This window comes from Drosophila mojavensis, unplaced genomic scaffold, assembly GCF_018153725.1.
Source record: "Drosophila mojavensis isolate 15081-1352.22 unplaced genomic scaffold, ASM1815372v1 contig_16, whole genome shotgun sequence".
NCBI classification, from domain to species: domain Eukaryota; kingdom Metazoa; phylum Arthropoda; class Insecta; order Diptera; family Drosophilidae; genus Drosophila; species Drosophila mojavensis.
Window position 1 is genome coordinate 157,913 of NW_025318693.1, and position 26,316 is coordinate 184,228.

The window sequence follows — 26,316 nt, forward strand, 5'->3', positions numbered from 1 at the left end:
AATTATTCGCTCGACAGCCAATTGAAAAGTCATGTCATTTTGCCCCCATGCCAGATCTTATCAAATGGGTAAGAGCACCACGGTTTATTTCTGCCGACAAACGTTTCATATCCGCTATAAGACTCGGCGATTGAGTTTGCTAGCCCTAAGCCATGTCAGCCGAAAGTTTTTCCATTGTGTTGCATCTAAAGAAGTTTGCAGTTTCTTTTTCACACTGCATATTATTATGCAACACACGTTGCAACCACAAAAGAACGACAAGCAAACTTTAAGAAAAAAGACAAAATATGTGCAGCCAAACTTGAAAAAAGGCCAAAATATGTTTAGCTATTGTCGTGCACTGCCTGACTTGATCATACTCTGTGTTAGTATTAAATATATTAGCCCAAAGCTTTGCATTTAATAATTAAAACAGACTCTATTATACTTTCAGTTATATAAGACATAGCTCCCACACTTTTTATGAGCAGATAAGAATTTTTAAAATATTATATAATTGAATTATGATCATAAAAAATTATTTGATTGCAAGCATAGTATAATTATATTCTCCCTCTACATCTCCCACTACCTCTACTGAGAGTCTCCTAATATTTAGTTCTCTGATACAAATATTTGATTTTAATATTTGATAAGAAAGCGTATATAAAATAACTATCGAAAAATATAAATATTTCACATACATAAATATATATATTGATATTTTTTATTATATTTAAAGCAATAATAACTGAATAAGTGAAGCGAAAATGATGAGGGAAATGCACATAAAAATCTAAATTTATATTCACAATGATAATAATAATAACTGTATAAAATACTTTGAAGAAGGAAATGGCAAGAAAGCGTTTATGAATATTTATAAACACTATGAACTTTTATTAATAATTATAATTTACAAAAAATTTCACACCCACTACATATTTGTGCAGGGTTTCTATACAAATATACCCTACCATAAATTTCTATATTCACATTGATACCAAGAAATTAACCCAAATATTTAAAAGATTATATATATATATTCATACCAATTTTCAAGTAAATATACAAACATTTCGCATATTCGCATATTTATTGCACATAGTGTATGCCACATGTAGGCATTATTTTTTAATGTCATCCAAAAATTGCTCAAGCTTCCTTTCAAGCTTTTTGCATGTGACTCAACAAATCATTTTAGTGGCTAGGGATTTGCGCAGCGACGTCATTAGTTAATGTGTTATTAATAAATAAGTTGTTTTGGATCAAATAAACCCACATACACCTACACACACACCCACACACACACACCCACTTGTGTTTGCATTATCTGCCGGGGGGAACTCACCTTGCGGCCGCTGCTTCTGGTCAGGAAACATCCTGTCGTAGCCCTTTCACACATTAACTTTGCTGCAGCCAGCGTAACTTCTTCCCACGCAAATGTCGAAACGTGAAGGAAACAGGACTTTTTTGTGCACTCACACAGCTACACACACTCACTCACGCACGCACGCTCACGCACATGCACACACGGCCACCCGGGGCTATGTTTCTAATTCAAAAGATAGTTTTTGCCTCGCTCGCTTGAGGCGTCGCTGTATTCGCATTCGTTTTTGTTGGTCTCGCACCTAATTTATTTATTTATTTATTATTATTATTTTTTTTTTTTTTTCCTTTTTCGTGCTGTGCAATTTTTGCCCTTTTTTATTGTTCTTATGTTTCGTTGTTGTTGTTGTTGCTGTTGCTTCTTTAGTTCGGTGGTAACTTGTACTTAAGTTATAATTTGATACATTTTTGTTGCTGCCACACACACACACACACACTCAAGTCTTATGGCTTAATTCGAAATTCGCTTCGCTTTGGTTCGCCTTAGGTTCGGTTCGGTTCGCTTGACTTCAGCTCGTTTCATTTGATTTCGTTTGGTTTATTCGTTTCATCCGCCTGCGACGACGACGACTCTATTTTCATGAGTATACAAGGTTTGCTGTTAACTGTATCTATTTTCGAGTGTCTTTTCTGTTAGTATGCGTGCAAATGTATATGAATGTATTGTGATTTCCTTTTGCCAGCCTTTTGTTGCCAGGCGAGATATTTATGTTTGCTTTTCACGCTTCGCTGCCAGCTCAACACGGCTGCCCTCAGGTGGGCGGCAAGCGTTTTCAAAAATTTCTACACAATTTATTTAAATAGCGCTTGAAGTGAACTTTGCCCCTTCACACCCACACACACTCGCGCACACACACTGACAGCGGCATGTGATTTACGTTAAGTATACGGCCGCTGGCCAAAGAGATTCCCCTCCCCCCCTTCCCTACAACAACAACAACGCTGAACGTCTACCACGTGCAAAGCGCTGGCATTTGGAACTTCGCGTAAATAATTTTCTTTTCACGCGTACAAAATTTCATTAATACAAAGGGTATTAAATTCAAATGGTGGGCGAACAAGTTACACGATAGCTGCACAAAGCAACATAGCTTAGCTAAACTCCTTCATATTATTTATGGGGGCGGGGCGGTGAACAAAAGAGAAACGTGAAGAAAAAATTAAAGGAAATGTTGCCAAGCAATTAAACTGGCAGTTGAACTACAAAGTGCCAGGAAGCAACGCCGACTGAAGCAGAGCAGCTGCACGAGAACTTAAAAAATATGCTGCCCCAAGGCAAATTAATTAGATTTTGTTGCCAATTTAGAGCGCAACTTGGTAATTAACTATCCACGCTGGACTTTCATAAAAGGCAAATTCTATACTTTGATTGGGTTAAGGCAAGACCTTGTGCAATAAAAGGAAATCTTATAGCCTCTTCAATAATGTTTCAATTTCAGCGAATTTAGCATATTTGGTAAGCGCTATGAATATTTCATTGCCAGGTAAGGTCTCAGCTCAGTGGACATGAATACCCAAATTTCATATTCATTTAACTGTTAACTGAACTTTTGTAGCTGGTTAAGTACAGTTGGCAACTGTTGAGTTAGTTGTAAAGGCTTGGGATTGAGTCGCAGTCAAACTGACCAAGCTGGGCTCAATAAGCAGCCACTGGAATGTCTTACAATATATAAACATATATGGGCACTTCACAATGAATATATTCATAAATAAAGTCGTTAGCTTCTGTTACATTCCTCCAGAGACTGTTTGCCGATTCGAGTTAAACAAACGCAACTCACAATTTGAGTGGGTGCAGTGAGGGCCAGTTGCGTGGCGTTTTCCGTTTTGGCCATGGGGCGGGAGGGGTGGTTGGAGGCTAAAGGTTATTCCATTTCAGCTGTGCGCTTGTGGCAGACGTGCTAAGACTGTCGTGGCAGTAGCTGAAAATGCCAAAAATTACATTTTGCCACTTTTGCAGACAAAAGATGATGATGCTCAAAGGCTGCGCGAGCGATGAGGGCCACGCGGCGTATACACAATATAGACGGGGGGCTGTGCGTGGTATGGTATGGCGTGGTACGTTGTCGAAGATAATGGCTGCTTTGGGGCCTAACGGCGACACTGCTTGGCTGGCAATCGTCGGGCTGTTGAACCTTAAGTGTGTGCGTCTGCTTTGCCATGCGCCTTTGTGTGTATGTATATGTGTATGCCTCTGTGTGTGTGTGTGTGTGTGTGTTAGTGTGTGCGTGAGTAGGCACTGGAGGCGTAAGCGCGCGCATTTAGCAATAGAAATTTTCTGTATTTGGGAGGACTGACTGACTGTCCCCAAAAATATATCAGAGAGGAGGCAGCCGAAAACCGATGCCGTTTGCTATCGCCGCCGCCGTCAACATGTGCGCCATGCCAAATGCAAAAATGATGATGAGTTCTCTCATTTCGGTTGGCGTTTGCAGACGACACTGCGTATACGCAACGATGCCCAGCAGTAAATTGTCTGCGTATAATGCGTTTATTTTATTATAAATTTCATGAGATTTGTGTAAGCACGCGTGTTAAGCGGACCTAAGCGCCCAAATGTATTGCGAGTCGTCTTACCCAGTGTATACGCGTGTTTATTTAGCTATGAAATAAATATATTGCTCTTTGTTTAAGGCGCTTCTAAAAATATACGTATATTTGTATATACACATATATATCTATATAGATGTTCGTTCTTTGTGTGTGTATTCCCTAAAACACATAATTGACTGCCATTCAGCTATTGTGTAGTACATAGTGTGTATTGATCGAGCGCCCGCCTAGCCAATTTAATGCAACATTAAACTTTTATTGGCAATTTCATGCGCTTTCTGCAATAATTTTAGAGGCACGACGATAATGAGTGCAACTTCTGTACCGAGAAGTGCGCGCGATTTGCTTTATGGTTGTGTTGGTAGGTGGTGGTGGTGGTGCTGCTGCTGCTCCTGCTCCTGCTCGACTATGGCTGTGCGTGAAATCCTATTGAATAAGTTTTTTAATGGCTTTTACTATACGCCAGGCCACTACGTCAGCCGCTCTGCAGGTATTTATGTACACACATATATACTATATATATATAGTTGCGGCGGAAATACTACTACGCACACACACTCACTGTCACACACACACTACTACTACTACTCCACGCGCACACACACACACACACACACACATAGGCGCCACGCACGATGTTGCCTGCGACGTGAACGAGGACGAGAGCGAAACACGACAACGTCCGACGCGCTCAACTGAACTTTGCGTATTGAAATTGTTGGCTCTATAAACGTCGAACAGAAGCCGAGCGAATGGCCGTCGACGAGGGCAGCCCAAGCTCCCGAAGTCCCGAACAACTTTACTCGAAAGTGGAGCAAACGCAGTAATAGACACATATACACAGGCATACACTCTGTAACTCACACATACACACTCACACTCACAGTTACAAACATACGCATGCCTGAGCAGACGACTCTCCTGCTGTGATAAATACATTTTGTTGTTGTTGTTGTTGTCGCTTGCTGCTTGTTAAAAAGGGAGCACAGGAGCGAAAGCTTTTTTCCAACCAAAAGTTCGACAGGCCGACATGCCTATCATATGTATTTTTATGTGTATGTGTGAGTATAGCAGCCTGTGTGCATTTGTGTGTGTGTGTGTTTAATATGAAAAAACTCACAGTCGGGATTTTGGGAATAGTGTTTGATGCGCCGACGACGACGAGCTAGTCCTCCTCCTCTTTGATGTGCGGCAGAGACGCACTAGAAACTGACAGCGTTGCCAGATGTAATTTCTATGGCAACGGACTTGAACTTGTTAAAAACTCGCTGAACTCACCAGAGAACGAAGAGTAATGAATATTGAACAGGATTCGGAGAATCTTAACATAATTTATTGAACATGGCGATTATTTACATGGCGTATGAGCGATATCATGCCATGTTTGTTAATGAAATATTTTTTAAATATTTTTAAATGCAATTATTCAAATCATTTAAGATATCAAAGAAATTTATAAAAATGTATAATTTAAAAAATAAAACTGTATAGTTTATAATTTATTCTAATATACAGTTAACTGTTTTAATTTATACTTAATATTTAATACCATTTAGAATATCAAACAATCAGATTTAAATTTTTCTAAAATGATATTCATAACTATAATTTATATATACATATATTTAAATATTTTTTAATTAATTGAAAATAACAAAAAAGAAAATTTGAAATATAAAATAATTTTGACTATAATTTATATTTTCAATATGAATTTATTTAAAATATTTAGAAAATATATTCGTTAACAACTAATAATATATATATATCAACTGATGATAAAACCAACATATAAATTCTTATTTGAATTAACTCAATCTATCTCTTATCTATCTTAATTTACATAAACTGTTCCATCTTGAGTCTATCAGCTATATACACATGTACCTGTAATGTCGCATTAACTTGTTTCTTACTTTCGTTAAGCAGGATTATAATTAAACTGTTACACATGATGCCCCACTCAAATCGCACACTCAAGTATTAATGCCCGAACACGCAGTCAGACATGCCAGCGCACAAGCTCTGGCAATTACTTTCGCCACTTAAATAAACTGACATCGGTATCAACAATTCGCATTAGGCATGGTCGTAGCCGTTGGTAGTTACACATTTGAGTTCACAGAAATGCCAATCACAGTGTATAAGGAAATGATAATCATGTGTGCGTGTGAGAGTGTGTGTGGGTGTGTGGCTAGGGAAAACCTTGCTCAAAAATAGCCAGCTTGTGGCATGACAGACAAGCATTATGAATGATTTGGGTACAACAGCGACAATAACAATAACAGCCGACAGACACAGCGACAATAAAAACACTCAACAATTTTTGGGCCTAGACAAAAGCGCACCGTTATTCCAGTCCTTCTTCTATCTGTTTGTCTATTTTTTGTTTTATCAAACAATTCAAATCAACAAAATGGAGCGCAACAAAGAGCAAAATGAAAGAGAATAGCATTCGCATAGAGCAGACAGGTTAAAAGGGGCGCACCACTCCAAAGGGAATTATGAATAATTTTAATAACCCGACCTCGATGACATAACAGATAAAGCATTGCCATTAAAAACGCATTACAATTGATAGAGAGTGGCCAAGAGCCAGTCAGTCAGCCAAGGTGCCAAACAGCCAGGCAGCCAACCAGCCTACAGGGAGTTCAAATCAAATGGAAATCATGGCTGAAGCGTAAACTTTGCCTGACATGAATGACATGTGTAGGTGTAGCTATCGCTGTGTGTGTGTGCGTGGGTGCATGTTACGCCCAAAGCAAAGACCACATCATTCACAAAACCATAACACACATACACCAACACACACACACACACACAACGACGACGCATACTCACGAGCTGGCTGTAGTCACGGTTTAATCGACAGGGCATTTATGTGGGTCAGTTTGGCGAATGCCGTCGCTGTCGCAGTCGCAGTCGCAGTCGCAGCACCCGCTCGCTGACAGGCAATCAACTGTCGGGCGTGCTCATGCAAAATGAATGCATTCGAAATGGTTTTCAAGGCGCAAGGCGGACCCCGACGTTTTGTATGCAGCAACAAAGCCGCTGACAAACAGAAGCACAAACACAAACACAAATACAAATGCAGAGCCAAAAGCAAACGGCAAAGCCAGAGTCAAAGCAAAAGTTCTAAACTAAATCCGAAAGCCAGTAAATGTTGCGTTACGTATACGCAACGTAGACGCCTGCGCGGATAAGCGGCGCAGTAGGCAAAGCGTAACACACACACACACAGTCACTCACACACACACGCAGTGGCATGGCGCAGTCGGCATCAAATTTATCCGCCGCGCCGGACGTGCGCGGCTAATAACAAACTTCCGGAGAGGAAACATTCTTCTTCTTATCTGTTTTTCTTTCTATATTATGCTTTCTTTTTTTGTGCTTTTTGTCACTGGACATTTGTCAAGCGAAACAAATTGAGTTCGCAGCTCGCTGCAGTCGGCGCTCGAAATCAAAAATCGAAATCCCCCGGAAAGCGCTGTCATCATCAGCATCGATGCTTTGATAGTCTGATAGGGTTAAAAAAAAAAACACACACACACACATACAAATAAAAAATAAACAGAAAATAACGAAGAGAGAAACCCACAAATGCCCATTCAGATTTGATGACAATTTCGTGTCGCCACGCAAATGGGCGGCAAATATTGCTGCTGCTGTTGTGGTGGAGCATTTATAGTTGGTCGGGAATCAAATAAGCAGCGAGGGCTAGTTTTATGTGCGGCTTTAGGACCGCCTAAATTATGCATTCAATTTGTTGTTGCTGTTGTGGTGGTTGTTGCCGTGGCTGTTGCTGTTGTTCGGCTCTGGCTATAAGCTGCTTAAGGTTCAAATGTGAGCCTAGTTTGCTAAATTAGCTTTTAAGTGCTTTCATTGACAATTAATGTCACAAGCATTCACCTTGGCAGCTAATTGCGGCTGGCGTAAAAAGCCAGCGGCAATAAACGCTAATAGCTAGGCCAAACCCCTGGCCACCCCACCATCGTCTTCCTCCTCCTCCTCCTTCGCCTCTTTCTGTCAGACCCTTTTCCTCCACCAGCGCAGAGATATCACTTGCATTTGAAATGTAAGTGACAATGCCTGCGTACAATGAACCTTGGCACAATTTACTGTCTTTGAGGTGTGTGCGTCGGAGTGCATATGTGTGTGTGTATATGTGTGTGTGTGTGTGTGCCAGGCTTGAGGCGGCCGGCACTAATTAATGGCTTGCATGCCCTTTTAGGCTGATGGCATTTTCAGGCTTGCCCTCACGAAACCAAATGCCAAAGTTCCATCAGCCACACTGCATGCTAAATCGAGTTGCAACAAAAAGTCAACCGAAAATAAAAATATAAAATAAAATAAATAAATGATCGGAATAGCAAACAGTTTTGCTCAAGTCTGGCCACTCTAAACTTTCAGACCATTCCGCAAAACCAAAAAACGTTTCATTTTTCTCTACTACAAAAGCTCTTTCGCTGCAAGAGAGAGAGAGAGAGGGAGAGAGAAAGGGAGAGAGAGCGCAGCAGAGAGCTGGCGAGAGCAAGCCGAAGCATAGAAATACGCACTGAGCAAAAGCGCAAATGTCGGCAAAAAGCAGAGACCGCATACACCCACACAGTCAAACTCACACTCACACACACACATAGAGAAATAGCCGAATTCACAGCAAATGCAAAATACGTTAAAGTAAAAAAATGTTGAAGCACACTTTCGTGCGCTGCGAGCGTCACGAGGGCCCAAAACGTTGCGAAAATCCTCAGTGAAGCAAACAGCTTTTAACCACGCTCATGGTCTGTGAGGGGGTTGATGGGGCAAAATGCTAAGGTAGCTGTCACGGCAAGGCCCACCTCTGCCAGCCCCGCGCGCACACACACATACATATACATACGTAGAAGCGGGCCACAGAATGAAAGCCACGACCTATCCACACAACAATCGTGTGTGGGCGTTTTTGGGGCTGCACAAAACACTTGGAGCTGTGTGTGGGTGGGCAGCCTGTTTACCTGTGAGTGGTGTAAGCCGCTTTTAGTACAGTCAAGACACATACGCGCACACAGGCACAAGCATAGGCACAGGCACAGCAACACCTACATGCACATGCACATGCCGAAAGATGGATGCTGCAGTAGGTTGTGAGGTTAATTTTGTTTTGGCATTGCATTTGCTTTGACGCTGTGTGCTCGTGTGTGTGTGTGTGCGTGTGTGTGTGGTATGTATTTGTGTAACTGTGTCTGTTTACCTTTGCACTCTGCTGTTCCCAATACAAACACATACGTACATATGTGGAACGTGCAGCCGCCGTATGCATGCAGCATCAGTTGATGATTTTATTTTTTAACCAAACAAAATATGTTATACGCATTGTCAACAGTCGGTCGGACCCCAAGCTTCCAATGGACATTCCATTGTTGCAACATTCTTATCATTCAGTTGCGAAACGTTCCGGAATTTCAAGAAGAAACAACCCAACTCCTGCTGCGATGTCCTTCGGCATGTTATGCAAATAAGTATAAGTTTGCCAATCAATAAGCGAACTCTCGCAAGCAGCTACCACTGGATGCTATAGGGGCACTCAACTGACGGCATCTGACTGCTGCCCGGAAATTATAAACACGTTCTTTGCACACACAAAATGTATATATATTTATATAAAAAGCCAAGAAAAATGCGACATGTTGTGTGCAATGACAGGCAAATATTTTACGTGCACAACAAATAGTATACAAGGCGAGCTAAAATGCGTACGACTATCGAATACCTGCACCTACCGCAATATTGAAGCCATGTCACAAATACCAGCTAGAAATTGTCATCAAATATTTGCGGTATTAAAATACTCAATTGATTGAATTTATTCCAAAGATACAGTAATTTTATATAAATTCCTATAAATTTGACACTATTATCAAAATTATCAATAAATATGTTATAAAATATGTTGAATTAAAACAAAATTAAAAATTGTAGCAAATACAAATGAAATTGAATAAACTATGTTGAGAATCTAGGCTCCAGAGACTAACTGAGCTTGATGGTGAACCCTACAATAATTTGCATATTTCTAGCTCAAATGAGATCTGAGATCGATGAATGCATACAGACGAATGGACGGACAGGCAGACCAACACGTTCACAGGCGACGCAGCTCATTGTCTTGTTCAATAATATATATATGTTATGGCAAGACAGTTATAAAAAAAATAAATACAAAAAAATAAAAAAAAATAAAACAGTAGTAAAAGTAAAATCAATGGAAAACCTAGCTCTAAGATTTCATAGTCGGAACTCAAATTTAAAAAAATATATAAATACTGTACATATAACTTATGAAATGTAGTTACTACTATTAATAATAATATTAAAGATAAAAAAAATTAATAGCTGAAACAATAAATTATTAACTCGGCACAATAATAAATTACAATACAATTTCAACTCAATGCAAACGAATATCGCAAATTTTAATTAACTGAAAATATTTGAATAAAATTAGTAAATTAGTTAAAGCTAATATTTGTATGCTTGAAGCAATGAAATGGATATAGCCCAGCACTATATTGGTTCAGGTATAAAGTAGATGACAGATTAAATCGCACGGCCCAACAACAGGCGAAAGGCAAAAGCAACTTTTTGTTTGCTCTGCATAGAAAATATGAAATTGAGCTGAACAAAATTTATAGATAGACACAATATTTGCCTGTCAAAAGAACATGATTATTCTACAGCAAAATGTCAATAGAGCTTTAGGGGTGTAGAAGAGTCTGTGTTCATATGCATATACATAGATTCTATACAATATATCTATACCAAGTGATTCGAAAGCAATATGAAAAGAAGTTAAAATACAGATCAAACTCTCTGCTGTAAGCAGATTGAGAGTGGGCAATAAAATGATTAAAGAGTAACCCATCAACTCCTCTAATACGAATTAATTAATATCAACTGGCAGGGGTTGAACGCAATCTGTTGAGCAGATTTTAGTGATTGCTTAATTGAATATGGGTTTGATTGATGGATTGTGTGGTAGGTAAACAGATTGCTAGCACAATCCACATCTTGATTTGCGCTTTCAAGCGTGCCATTGTCCTAGCTGGCACAGCTTGCCAACTCGCTATGCTGTGCTTCTTCGATGCTTGCATTTTGCCCCTTTCTCACAGTCATAATCAGTGGCTTTCCCTTGCTTTGCTATCATCGAGTTTTCCGCTTCAATGCACACATATTACGTTTTTCCAACGTGCCAGCAGCAGCACCTGCAAATGGTGAGCAAAACTTTTGCGCTGCGTTCGCACCAATTAAAAATCTTGCTGCACTGTTGCCGTGTTGCCAATTAATAGTTTTTCGAATTATCTGCCAACAAGAACAGCGCTAAATGAAGCCAATGATAGGATAGAAACAAGCGCAAGACCAAGCGGACAGCAATGCGGTCTCTAATTTGGTGTTCCTTTTACTCTTGCATTAGGTTTCACAGTGTAACCGAATACAGAAAATATAATGAAAGGGGACAGCTATCTGGTGGACACTGGCACAGAATATCTGGCTGCAACCGACTGTTTAATACCCGTTCATCAAACACAAGAGAAAATCTACTTAGTAATGGATAGAATGGAAGAACAATATCAATAAGGTGTACATCTTTATAGAGAACAACTAAACCTATCAAAAACGAAAAAACTTCTGAATTTACCTATCTTAAAAATTGTGTAAAATTAAGTTGGGTTTCAAATAATTTACCAAGCAGGTTCTAGATAGAAACCTATAGTTTGTTACATTATCTTTATCTGTTATCTTAAAAAAAATAATGAAAACTCGACCCAAACCAATTAAATTTATATATACAATTTATCAGCTAATTTATACATTAATTTCTATATTACTTTTCCTGAATGCTGCCTGACAAAGGTGTTAAATGTTTAATTTATAAAATGAAACTCTCTAAATAAATGTGGATATACATATAATCATAACAAGTAACATAATTATTCAATCAATATGTGCTAAAATTAAATATACACTCATTTATTCTTCAGTAATGTAATATAAATTAAGTAATTCCTGTGTTAACCTGTATTATATACATACATAGTTTTTTAATTTCTTGTTTTATTTCATTAAGCTTTTCTAGTTTTTCAAACAGTTTTTAAGCTACAGTTTTTTCTAAAATTTACTTCCAATGCGTTTCCTTGTACTCCACTGCGTAGAGTCAAATCGGAAGTAGCTTAAAAAGTAAAACAGAAATTGGAGCAGCTCCAACAACTAAAATGCTTCCCAGTGTTTGTCTTGGGCGCTGAATGTGAATTGGTCTATGTGTGTGTGTCTGTATGTATGTGTGTTTGTGTGTGTGTGTGTTTCTCTGTGTTTGCAGCAGCCCCAACTGAAGCAATATTCTTATCTGCATTGAGGCAAACATTCTGCAAGTCTCTGCTCACGCTCTGCCGTCTCACTCCCTGACTGCCCCTCTCCCTCTCTCTTTCACTCTGTTCGCCTGTCTTACTGTCTGTGCTTGCGTGTGTCTATCCAGTAAGCTGCTCGAATGCACCCCAAATGCAGCAACGGCTGCTGGCAGAGCTCTAAGAATCAAAAGGAGCTGCTGTCGCTGGCATTGCCGCTACTCTCGCCTAAATGTCCGCCATTTATTTGTGAATGGCACTCGAGTAACACACAGAAAACTTACAGTCAGATAGACAGAATGCCGCATTCTGCGCCAACTTGAAACGCGGCCCAAAACGACGCGACTTAAGCAGCCAGCCGAGCGGCAAGTTGATAATTGTCTAGAGCGTGAGCGAGCCAGAAATTCTTTCTTTCTTTCATCACCCATCATAAAGCGTGCAGCAAAATTGTCAACTAATTGCACGAGTCAGACAGCTCTTAACTTCACATTTTTGACAATTGATAGACGGCGAATATACGAACGCAATACGACTTTTTATCTGTTTGTCAGTTGCTATCATTGTTTTTAATTAAATGCATGGCTGTGCTTGGCCACGCTCGCATCACGTATACGCCGCATTGTTCGGTCTGGCATGCGAATATATATCAAAATAATTGACTGCGGCCCGAACGTTACGTAATGCAATTCAATAAATTCATCACCAGCACAGAAAAAAGCCCACATACACACAAAAAAAAATGCAACTTGAAATTTTTTGAAATCTCCATTGGATGCTGGCAGCAGGAGCAGCAGCAACGGTTTGCCAAATGGTGTCAGTTGCAGCCACATGCAGCCCAATCCCAACTCCCGGCTATTGGAATACAATATGCTGCCATGTTGCGCAGCCTTCATTTGCCTGTTGGCTGCCATTCAACACCCGTCATCATGGCATGCAGCAAATCCAGCCACGTATGCCAATAGAAATGCCTGCGCATTTCACTTGAGTAACTTTAACTGTTTACAAGTGGCATGCCACAGGCAGCGGGCCTCACACACACACACACACACAGAGGCAGCAGGCGCTGCTTGATGCTATCAAACTTCGACATATTGCCTGCTGCTGCTGCTACTGCTGCTGCTCCTGCTGTTACATTTCAATTAAAAATTGTTTAACAAATCAATTTGCACAGGCCTGACGTTCAGCTTATCAAAGAAAAGGAAAAATAATCAAAATAAATTGTGGCAGCAACAGCAGCAAGAGCAGCAAAAGCAGCAAAGAGCAACCAGCTCGTTGCCACTGCAAAAAGGAGCAGCCAAGAAAATGCAATTTAAAACAAATGCAGGCACAGCTAAATATGCCGCAAGCGTAAATTCAATTATTTATCCGCTAGACTCCCGCAGGACGATCATCCCAACTATCGAGCGAAGCCAGCACGCGGCAAAGGCCAACTCCCAGGCTCACCAGGCTCACAAGACTCGCCGGGCTCGTCGGGTTCGCAAGCTTTGCTGCGCGCCAGCTCAGCGACTAAATTAATTTATTTGTTAAAGTTTTTGACGGCTGCAGCAAGTCAAAGTTTATTCGTGGCATAAATGAAAATTTGAACAACAACTAGTTTTATGCGAAACAATGAACATCGTATACTCTGCAAAAAGACTAAAAGAGTTAAATTATTGAATTTCCATTCACTCTTAATTTCATGATTTTATAAGATATTTTCAATCCTACTATGAATTCTCATTTTGCATTTTGGATCTAGTTTAATATTCGATATGACATATATACGATTTAATTAGGAGTACTTTTCGTTTTTTAATCATTTGCAGATACATATAAGATGTTCATGAAGAGTCTTGTAGATCGAGTCATATATCAGAAAAGGGCTGACAATTTCTTTCACATTCCCACACATATATTATTTTTTATTTAATAGAAAGCTTCTATCAATCTATGTGATTATTTTGAGTAAATCATCTTTTCTGAAGAAATTCACAAAGAGGAGTTTCTTATGGTTTTATTAAAGAATTACTTTTTAGCAAAATACTATTACATCTAAATCTTGGCTTGATGAGTGAAGTTCAGGAAAATCAAAATGTATTTGAAATACGCTTTTTACAAATTTAAGGGTGAGTTATAATAAAATACCGAAATTCTTTAAAGTACAAATATGTAGTTAATGCATGACAAAAGCTGAATGCTACAAGACTCGAGGTAAGGTACATCAATCGTACAACATCGATTTCGATAAATATTTATCGATTTCGATAGCTATTTATTGATTTCGATAACTATTTATCGGCATCTATGAAAATGTGGAATATTGATCATATCGTATTTGCTTGAAACTTGAGTTAAGACTGCTGCATGACAAAAGCTGAATGCTACGGGACTCAATGGAAGGTGCAATAATAATACTTGTGAAAATATTGATCAAAAATAAAAGTCATAGCCCTATGAATGATAAGAAACTGTGCTGTGCTCAACTCTTCTAGTGAATGTGACAAAATCAAAACTTGAAAATTGAGTTAGGGAAGCTGCATGACAAGCTGAATAAACAAGACTCGGTATAAGGTACGTCAAAGACTGAATAATATGAAGCTCACGAAATAGAAACATAAATATATAGAAATATAATTCACAGAAATATAAATGCTCTTAATTTAGGTCCTCTAGCGAATTTATGGCAGAAGCTAAGTGCGATGAGACTGCATGACAGAAGCTGAATGATGTGACACACTGTATTTTTATTAAACTTTTAGATCCTGGTTATAACATTGAAATGCATGCATTTAGGATTTAGGGGAGGAGGTGAATTATAATAAAAGTCGAAATTCTATACTTATAAATCTACATTTACAATTTGACTCTAGCTCCAAAGATGTGTCAGATATAATGTTATTACTGAATTTCGATCATGTTTTTAATCGATAACAAAATAACGGGATGAGATATCCATTTTTTTAGAAAAATTCTATATCCGCGCTGTATACACGGACATTTGAAGTCACTAGCTCTTACATCTTCTAAGATCGACGCGTTCAAGCATACGGACAGACGGACAGGGCTAAATCGACTCAGGTCGTCGCCCTGATCAAGAATATATATATACTTTATGGGGAGTGCCACGCTTCCTTCTGTCAGTTACATACATTTCAACATATAAAAATCGAATTTTATAAGTAAAATATTTAAATCAACTCTCAACTCTCTCACAACGCCCAAAATCGTTTCAACTTTATGTTAATTACTGTCAACTCCATATCCAAGTTAATGTACCCTCATCTAATAATCGATTGTATGCAGTGCTTGTGGGCGGCACGCCCTCCGCCCACTGCTGCGGTCTAAATGCGTTCGCAGCTGCATCTTGAGGAAATTGCAGGACTCAAGACGCAACGCCTTTGACTTTGTGACTGAAAAGTTTTGTTGGCTTTTCACTAGCTGGCTGACTGGGTAGCTGGCTTAAGTAGAAACGATTTCTGCCGCTTGGCTTTAGTTGGCACAGCTTGAAGGGTGGAAGGCTTGGCTGCCTGCCGCCACCCAGTGTTTGTCATAGCTTTGTTAATGCATTCAAGTGGAGCTTCTCGGCTGCTCATAGTTGACAAATTCACTTGAGCAACTGACAACAAATCCTCGTCTCGTCTACCTGCTCTCATGCTAGGATGCATCGAGTACACCTTGTGACGACGAGAGCTGGCGCCTGGCAGCATTAGCAAAAAGCACTTTTAAGTGCTTTAATTAGAAGTCGGTTGGGTAGAGTTTGCCATCCTTGCAAGAGGCGGGATGGGCTCGATGCACTCCTGCATTACGGTTGCCAGGTGATGCTCTTGGCTCTTAGCTTAATTTGATCAGATTTAGTTTCAGTGAACAGGTTTATCAATTATTTTCACGATTACCCTTTAATTAAGCATATCGATTGAAGTTCAGTAACATGGCTGGCCCAAATTAAGTTGTGCAAGCCAAAAATATCATTTAAAAGCGACGCAACTTCAATTAAGTTTCAGCATGGCTCATGGCGCACCGCACATTATATTGACACACGATACGTTGTACACGTGTATATAATTATATGTACATAATTAAATCGAGCTACGTACGAACACAAAACCGCATCCCCAGGCGCGACCCCAAAATATGTTAATCAGATTTTGCAGTCATGCGGTATTGGAAGTAAAGTGAAGCGTTCAATATGGATCTGACAATAAAATAAGTTGATTTTAGCTGATTGATAACTAGGCAGGAATTAATGAAATCTGACAAAATAATATTAGCATGTTAGTAATATACAAAAATTAGACATGTCTCCATTCTAGATATTAGATACCTATTGCTGGCATGATACATCCAATATATTTGGAGTTGTTCGCTAACGCCCATTTGATTTATTTAGTATATCTATTTATCTGCTTCTGAAGGTTCAATATTTTTAATAGAAACTTTTTCAACAATATACAGTCGATTCTCAATAAATTTTATCCCCTTAAATCGAAAATCGCAATAATTCGAAAACAAATTCTATCCCCTTGAAAATAAAGTCGTTCTCGATAATTCTCGATAGTTTGAGTTTCTGCCCCTGCCATTTTGAATTACAGTCGATTGTAATATGCCATCTTTATTTTTGTACCAATTAAAGTATTGTTTTTATGGAATCTGTATGCAAATCATAAACAGTTTTTATGCTACCCACAATAATTATTTTTAAACACAAACAGCGATTACCAGCTTTACGACGTTAAATTGTAGTAATAAAATATATGACTCTTAGGCGAATAATCGTTCTGTTTTCAATGGTATGTAATTATTTATTTACCCAAATAAAGTTTAAATTAGCAATAAACCCAGGTTTATTGTTAATAATTACAGATACTTTCGAGTGTTCCACTTTACCAATATATAATATATGATTCTGAGGTAGTTTTCTGATAAAGATGTTGGAACTCACCTTTCTACGTCCACAACAAAGCATTCTTCGCACACGCGAATTTCCAGTAGCTGCTTTCAATCGAGTAAACTTCTTCTTCCACTGCATTTATGAGTGGGGATCCTTATGGGAAAGTCTGTCTTCTGCTGCTACAGTTGGGGCATTTGTGGCCCTGGCTGAAGTCTCGAGAAAAGTGCCCAGGGGCGTGATCGCGTTATCGACTTAATTTTACGAAAATTCATTAGCTTAGTCTATATATAAAATGCAAGTTCGATTCATTCGTTGCTCGTATAGTAGTGCTGCAAAGAAAGAGACCGAGAGAAAGAGAGTTGCCATAATTAGTGAAATAGTAAATGTGTTTGTAGCTTGAAATTATCAAAATGCGATGCTCTCAGGGTAAGACAACACTACATTCCTATAGCCTTGGATTCCCTCATTCCCCGACTAAGAGCTCCTAAGACTCTCTCAGACTGTGAAAACAAATGAGCGTTGCGTTTGACAATGCCAAACTCATCAGAAAGTATTTACTGTCACCTAATTGTCAGCAAGCAAACGCAATTTGCATGCCTTTGCGGAACTCGACTCCACACTGTACCAGCGTGTCCTAAACTTAATGAAGCTCTGCTGGCTGGCAGGCAGGCAGGCAGCAGTTGACAGGCAACAGCACTTTGAAACACTTTACTTTTGAGTTGTGGCTGCTCCGACATGTGTCATATGCATTTGCCTGACAACCATTGAAGCCATCTTGCCATCTGCCAGACGCCCAATACAAGCAGCAGGACAGACAGCCCTTAGACAGACAGTCCTACAGTAGTACAGTCCTTCAGTCCATAGTCCACCGTCCACTCGCATATCGAGTAGCTGTCTGATTTCACAGCTCCGATAACGCGTTGTTTGCACAGCTCTCAGAGCATTGTAATCAAATTGTGCCACGGACGGGGCTATGGCTGTGCTGCCTGCAACTGTTGCACTCTTAAGCTGCGATAAGAAATCTATTTTTAATCCCAATAACAGCGCCAAAGCGAATCAACTCTAATTGCAGTGCACTAACAAACCTAATCATACTCGCATATCTTGCAGCGTGTTTCGGCTGGGCTTATGTAAATCTAATTAGGCTAAGTTCTTCAAAGAAACCCAATCCATTAGCAGCACTTGGACGTGAGCTGGACGAGAGTTAATCTTTCACATATACGAGGCACTCATACATAAATAAACGGAAGCGCACAAACTCACTCTAGCAGTTTGTATGCTTTAACACCTGAATTCCACGACACACTATGTAAATGACTGATTCAATTTCGGGTTATTTTTTTCTCTGTTTAAACTCAAGGCAATGAGCTGTTTGTTAAAGGTGAAGAGAGTAAGAGAGAGTACTTCATACTCTAAAGTTTATGTACTCCTTACAAACTATGGCTTAATATATATATATATATATATATACATATTTATATGGCGATATTCGATTGCAGTTTAAATGATATTTCAAGTCCGTAAAGATTTCAAGCACAGTAAAAGAAATAAACATTATTTAAATAGATGCGCATACCAGTGCTGCCAGTTTAGCCTGTTTCAGGCTCTATCTAGCGCATTTGAATGTTGTGTACCCTATTGATGAAAAGCCATAATAATAATAAATAAGTATAGGATAGAATATCCAGAAGACTATGCAGACATGTAAGCAATTAAGAGAACTATAGAACAGAAAAAAATGCTGTCTATGTCATCTAATAATTATATACATTAATGTACATAAACTATTTAGCATAGCAGCATTTAGCTTTATCAACCATATACATATATTATTGAGCAGCGTAATGAGTTAATCCTATTTAACTATGCCTGTTAGTTTGTCTGTATATCTGTTCGTATGAGTGTCTCTATATATGTCTATTTGTATGTATCCCTGTCTATATCAAACCTGTCTCTCCGCTTGTCTCTCTGAGTCTGTATGCCTAAAGAAAGCAAGATACGAAGGAGACCGACGAAAGATCAATTATATGTTTGCAGCTGTATTCAGTTCGTATTTATAATTGAGTAAAACGAAGCTAGAATGCTTGCAGCAGCAGAGAGTCTTCTCATTGGTCACTTAAAGTTCGACTGCAACGTCTTCTACCGGCTATCGGGCTCAACATTTGAGAGCGACTTAGAGAGTGAGTGAAAGTGGCCCTATATAAAGGGCAGCAGCTGTAGCATTTCTACAGTCAGTCGTCCAGGCCTGGTGGGGCTCAGTCGTGTAGTGCAGTAAAGTAAAGGGAAGGGAAGGGAGGGGAAGGGAAGGAAAGTGATGTGAAGGGAAGTGTGTGCAAGTATTCAATGATCGTTCAGCTACTATTAAAGACTAAGAGGAATTATTTAGAGGATATACTCAGTGGAAATACTTAGGAGAATCACTTTAAAAAATACTAAATGGAAATACTTAGGGGCAATTTTTCGCCACTTGGGCATAATAATGGAATTACGATCATTATATTAACATTAATCGTTAGTTTCTTCAAACCTCTCTGTTCTGTAGTTCAGCATGGAGCTCATTCATGCCTATTAAATAAATTGAAAGTATTTTAGCCAAGATAATAAAAACCGTTTTAAGCAAAAAAGAAATTCAAATATTTCAACCCCGAGTCTTATTTACAACTATAGTAACTAAACCTACATAAAGGAAAGAATGTTTTACTCTCCTTGGCTAATGCTCATTGAAGCGTATTCTTGATTATTGTAGGTTTCTCATCAAATCAACTCAGCTAACTTTTACAGTTGCCTGCTTTTGTTGTAAAATGGAGATTCGATTATTTTAATTACAATTTAAATCGATATGCCAGCTAAGTGAAATGTATATATTTATTATCCTACTTTCTCTCTGTGTCTGTGTGTTTGTCTGTGCTCGTTCTTGGCACTTGAAATGATGTTCCATCTACATAACAAAAGAATCATATTCATGTTGCTCTAACAACTATTATCCAAGCAGGAGCTCTGCTGTTGCCATCGCCCGGGAGCTGGAATGAATGTTGATATAATTTTTAATTAAAAAGCATTTCCAGTTGCCTGGTCGAGGCAACAACTTTCAGATCCAGAAGAAACACAAGGGCAAGGCATGCTCCTAGCTGAGAACTTGTGCAACCGTTTATACACCATCTATACAAACATTCTCCGCCGTACACTGTATGCGGCGATTATTTCAGTCTCCGGATTTATTGCACTAAGGCTGCAAATCCCCGGAGAAAATACAAATATACACTATTAGCTGCAGCAACTTAGCCGATTAGAGTGCAACTTCGGATTATGTTTCTGCATATGATTTTGTCAAAAGCCTTGCAGCCGCAACGGTAAATCAGCGTCAAAGAATTTTCAATTAAGTAGCAGTTGCAGCAGCAGCCACGGGAGGAGAAGTCTGTGCCAGCAGCTCAGTTGCCATGGCTAGAGTTAGCCATTGCCATGATGATGTCGTCTGCCAACGTCGCTCTCGTCGTCGTCGTCGTCGTCTTCGTCGTGGCGGACATGTTGCACGAACTGGGCCAATGGAGTTCTGTGGCTGGCAGTTAGCCTACGACTCCAACTGAGATTTTGTTGCCATAAAACAGTTTGTGCCGAGAGTACGTCCTTAATCCTCCATTTTCCCATTCCTGCATTTACAGTTTGCAATGAAAAATGTTGCAATAGTGCAGAGGACATTTAAATATGCTGCTCGTATGCCGTACCTAAGGCCATATCTGTCTGCATATAGATGTATGTGAGTGTGTGTCTGTGTGTGTATGAGTCCAGCTGCGCCATGACAACTAACTGCTGAGCAGCTTCCGTTGCAACAATGCCAACAGCCAGGCACCATTCAATGACTTCAGCTGCGCCCGTTGGTATGCAACATTTTTGTTCATAATTTCTAGACAAGCTCTGACTGCTCTATGTGTGCGAGTGTGTGTGCGTCTCTGTCTCTCTGTCTGTGTGAGAATAATAGCAGCGGCAGTGACATGCAAATGGAGCTACACGATACTTTGTGTCAAAGCAGCAACAACATGGCGACAAAATGCAGCAATCAGCCAAGAAAAATGTCTTCGGGTGTTGATGGGATCTACAACATTTACAAAAACAACAACAACAACAACAACAGCAACAACAGTCACAATAGCAACATTTATTACAGCAACTCTTTTAGTAGACAGACAGACAGACATTCACATTTTCGTACACGCATGCCAAATGACATCATAAATTTCGCTTCAACTGTGTTTTCGCTTTCGCACAGCCCAAGTTACTTTCAAATACCACTGTGTGGGTGTGGGAGTTGGTGGGCGTGGGTGAGTGGGGATGGTTGGCCTAACTGTTTGATAAAGCGCCGTCCACGTGGACCGTAACAAAAATAGCAAAGCATTTATCAAATAATAAAAAACAGCAACGAATCAATAACAATATTTGCTCTGGCCAAATATTGAAAGCTCTTAGACATTGAGCTGCTCAGATGGGAATTGAATTGTGTTGATGTTTTTTTTAAATATGTATATATAAGTACAGTAACTTGTATGACTCTAAAAATTATTAAACTAAATATGAAATTCTGTCTTGTATTAATAAGAAAACGATCCATTGTATTGCATAAAATAATAAACATAAAAACAATAATAATAACACATACAAGCAATAGGTTAAATACTTCACGGTATTGGCCAAAACTTGATCTGTTTCATACTATCAAAAAGAAGTCGTATAGACATAGTCTGCCATTCAGTTGCAGTAAAGTATATTCTTCATTGCGGGTGCTCTATAGTTCATACTTCCATATATTGATGGCTTGGCCTAACCTTTGCACAATATTGGCTATGCTTTTACCGCGTTGCATTTACTGCTGGCCCTGGGAGACGGCACCAGCCTAAAAGCGAAGTGACACACAGCCGTCCAGGCACCAAGGGACGACACTGACACACCCATCAACACATCGCCCGTTGCCCATCGCCCAGCACATGCACCATGGCAACAGGCAGCGAGTCTAGACCGGCAGCGCACCTATGGGAATTATCACCTTGAAGTTGGTCTAGGAAAAAAACTGGCAACCACAGCAACCGGCTTAATTGGCAACCGGCAGTTGCTAATGGAGCATGGCCAATGGTCAAACTAATTTCAACCAATTTGTTCACTAATACTGAGGGCACAAATGCATCCCGGGAGGCTGGCGCATGTCTGGCCAAACGGCATTGCACTATGGGTCAAAAGCCCGATTTTTTGGAAAAAAGTCTTATTTTCAAGTTGAAAAAATTTACAAAATTTTAATGCCAATCCATTAAGAATACCCTATATGTAAATGTTACATACTCAGAATTTTAACAGAGGCGCGATCTGCTAACAAAACTGTTGTTAAACAGAGCTGCTATGCATGACACGCACATTATCAAGTTTGTAAAAAACTTTATATGAATTTCAATGGCCAATTGAAATAAAAATAATGGCAATTAGATTCAAATTTTTAGTGGAAAGTATGGAATAGGGCTTGTTCTTTGTTTTTACGTGTTTATATTGTCCAAAATCTTTATGTGATGTGAAGTTTTGTGTAAGTCAAAAAGCTGTCTTTGACATCATTTAAAAAAAAAATGTTTGTCTTTGATAAGAGATAACTTGTGTTTGTAGCATTTTGTAGCAATGAAACTACGCCCATTTTATAGAGTATTCAATTCCGAACTTAGACCTATAAGTTCAACGTGCACTTTTGCGCACTTTTTGCGCAATTTCATTTTTCAGCAACTAACCTCGTCGCAGATGAGTAAGAGGAAATAAGGCTGTTCGAAAGGCAGGACTTTTCAAATTTTGAGGTTTATGGCATACTAGCTTCAGATAATGAAGAATACGATGATTAACAATAAAAGAGATATATTTTAATGTTATTTGTGCTTAAAATCATAAAATCTAACCTTTTATTCCTTGAAACATTTTTTTGTCAACTTCTACATACAAAAACTATATGATATAGTTAACCGATTTTGATAATTTTTTTACAGGATCTTTAAAACATGAAAACACATCTAATATGTGAATTTGGTGTAAATATCTTAAAAAGGCAAAAAGTTATGAACGCTAATAATATGAAAGAGAGGCGGTGCCACACCCATTTTTTCACCAAAAACGAGTGTTGCGAACGAAAGTCAAATGCAAAAAAACAAATTTAATTATCTTGACTAGTTCAAAAGTTATTAATTAATTCCAAAAAAAACGGGCTTTTGACCCATAGTGCATTGTAAAGGTAAAATAATGGGAGGTTAGTGGTTAACAAAGCAACAAAAAATATGGAAATTAAAAGCGATTGCATGCCTTTGAGAAAGCTAATAGGGATAGATACGGAAAAAAAAAGATCATATAGTGTATATAAGCCTTTGTTAAACAACAATGAAATATATATTCATTTTCTTTGCATACTTAAAAGGGCGAAGCAAAAAGTTCCTATGTATAGCCAAACTGACAATCTTAAGTCTTTTATAAAAATGAAATTCTGAGAACTGAAGCTGTACCTAAAGTCTCTGCGAATTCCAAGTTCATTTTCTTCACTCAACAGAAAAGTTTCTAATGATACTTATTGTTAAATACATCGAGCTAGACAATCTAACAATGGTTTTCTGAACAATGGAAATTCAGAAAATCGGCTAATTCGAGCAACTTTTATTCTCTTCCCTCAAGTTTCAGAAAAGACGAGAACTTGTCCATAGCCGATTACTATGAAAATATTTTTTGAGTTGAAAATGTTGCAAATATTCTATAACATTTGGAATCATAACTTTGCATTCAATGCTGTGAGCGTTAAAGTATTTATATATATATATATATATTTTTTTTTTTTTCGAATTTTGCCAGTTTTTTGTTCAAATGATTTTTCCGCTTTTCTTGTAAAATTAGAGCAAAGCTCTCAACTTTTTCAATGTGGCTGCTAGGAAACTAGATGTGGGTGGCATTGGCTGGGCTCCCAAATGAGGCCGAGCGCAAAGCACTAGAGCATTAAACATGTTCTGTTGATTGTTAATATCGTGGACGTTTATATTTGCTCATTGTTTTTCGAGATGCTTATATATTCAGTAGAAGTGAAATTACTCTTACTAGTCTGTGAATTATTATATGATATAATATACTAATATATTAAATTATAATAATATGTCATTAATAATATATTATTCCATTTTGGATTTAAAGAAAAACTAAGTTCACAGTTTTTCCAATTAGATGGTTAATATAGTTCCTTATATGTAGTATATAGATAACATCAAGATAATATTCACATATATATAATGAGCTCATCGAATCGGAACTACTTTTACTTCAGTATTATCATATATATTTCTTCATAAAAAAATTAAGTGGAGAATATGAAATATTCAATTTGCATTTAAATATAAAGTTGAATCAGTATTTTTAGGCAAAAACGTAGATAAAAGTGTATTATATTTAATGGAGACTATGTTGACCGAGACAGAAATCGAATTCCATTCAATTCCTAATATAATCCTTTAACCTTTCTATCCCAATTTGATAATATTTCGTTCATTTTATGATACATTTCTGATAGTCGCTCATCTTACCTAAACTGCGTTTCCTGGCCTGATGGATGCTGACTGGATGTTTGGATGCCTGGATGCCTGGTTGCCTGGTTGCCTGGATGCCTGGTTGCCTGGATGTCTGTTCGTCGCTTCGCTAGCCGCACGAAATTCACCGTTTAATTATGAAAACTCAAAATCACAAGCAGCAGCAGCAGCAACAACAACAACAAGGACAGCTTCTGTGGGATGGTTGCCGGCGGGAGAACAGCGTTAGATGCAGGTGCAGTTGGCAAGGCTTTTGCGGCTATATTGCGGATACGAATGCAAATGCAAATGCAATTGCTGTTGCTGTTGCAGTTGCAGATGCAGATGCAGATGCAGTTGCCGTTGCAGTTGATGATGCCGTGGCAGCAATTCAGTTGCTGATGCTTGCGTTGGCGTTAATGACAAATTGCTGGTTCGGTGGTCAATGGCACTGTGGAGGCACTCGGATGCATCCTTCGATCCTCTGCACTTTTAACATTGTTCGTTTGCTCGTTTCCGTTTCACATTTTGCTCGCTGCTGCTGCTACTGCGGCTGCGATGCTGCTGCATTTTTTGCGTAACTTGTGAGCTTTTTTCGCTTTTCTCGCTTTTGCACATTTCACAGTCAATTTCAACATTATTTGGCAGCCAGGGCCTCAAAAACAACGCGTTTTGACCAAAAATCCCTTTTAGTTAACCGATTTTTTCTTTTAACTGCGTTCAATTGATTTTTGCACGTGTATGTGTGAATGCATGTAGGAACGGTTACGCGTGTGTGCGAGTGTATGTTTTATGTGTGTGTGTGTGTTTCTTTTTCTATGTGGGAGCGCGTGATAAGGTGTAAGTGGGAGCAGGCAACGGAATGCGTCCGAATGGCAGTGCGGAGCTTTTGCTTATGAGCCGCGTTTTACTACGAGCGCAATGCTTTTGGCCTGAATATGCGAATTTTCTGCGGTGCTCGTACGTTAAAAGAGCGCAGCTCAGCACGCATCTATATGTATGTACATATATGTGTGTGTGGGTTTGAATTTCAGTATAATAAAATATCCTGTTTGGGCAATGAGCGAACCAGTGAGCGTTTCAGCGAGTCGTTCCTATTGCGCATGATCTACAAATTTGGAGCAAGTTGCCGCTGCTGGCAATTTGTGGGCGAGAGCGAGCAAAGACGATAACACTAGCCACCCACCCCACGGTAATCCACCACCATCAGAGTCGTAACCGTTCAAAGTCCCTCACGCTTAGCTCGTGTGGGTTTTTTTTTTCGCTTTACTTGGGGGCGGCTGACGGCGTTTTGTTTAGGGCACTTGTGGTTGTTGTTTTTAATAAAGCTATTTGCATCACTGCACTCGCGTTAGTTTTTCTGTATTTGTATTTTTATGTTTTATTGTTTGTTTTTTATTTTATTATTCTTTTTTCTATTTGCTTAAGTTTCAACAATTTGAATGATTGATTGATTGATTGATGAGCGGCAATGACTCACTAAACTGAACGAACGAACTGAGTCCCTGACTGTCGTTCGTTACAATTCGCTAGCACAGTTTGTTTTATGTTATGTGCTTGGTATCTAAAAGCTTAACATTGTACTACAATGTTATTG

General features: G+C 38.9%; 1 protein-coding gene across 8 annotated transcripts in view; it reads right to left on the reverse strand.

The window, feature by feature from the left end:
- The window catches only part of LOC6573891 (rho GTPase-activating protein 100F), a 48,145-nt gene extending 21,900 nt beyond the window's left edge, over window positions 1-26,245 (reverse strand). For 2 of the 8 annotated variants that reach the window (XR_006356696.1, XR_006356695.1), the window contains exons 1-2: window positions 24,738-26,244; window positions 17,218-17,495 (exon numbers count right to left, since the gene is read on the reverse strand). Coding sequence is in view for 4 of the 8 variants with exons in the window: in XM_044007518.1 (XP_043863453.1) it covers window positions 17,218-17,304 (87 nt within the window). In the remaining 4 variants the exon portion in view is untranslated. Of the gene's footprint in view, window positions 1-1,330; window positions 1,650-17,217; window positions 17,496-24,737 lie in introns of those variants that run through there. The other 6 variants (XM_044007518.1, XM_044007517.1, XR_006356697.1 and 3 more) reach the window with 5 other exon arrangements.
- Window positions 26,246-26,316: the final 71 nt, after the last annotated feature.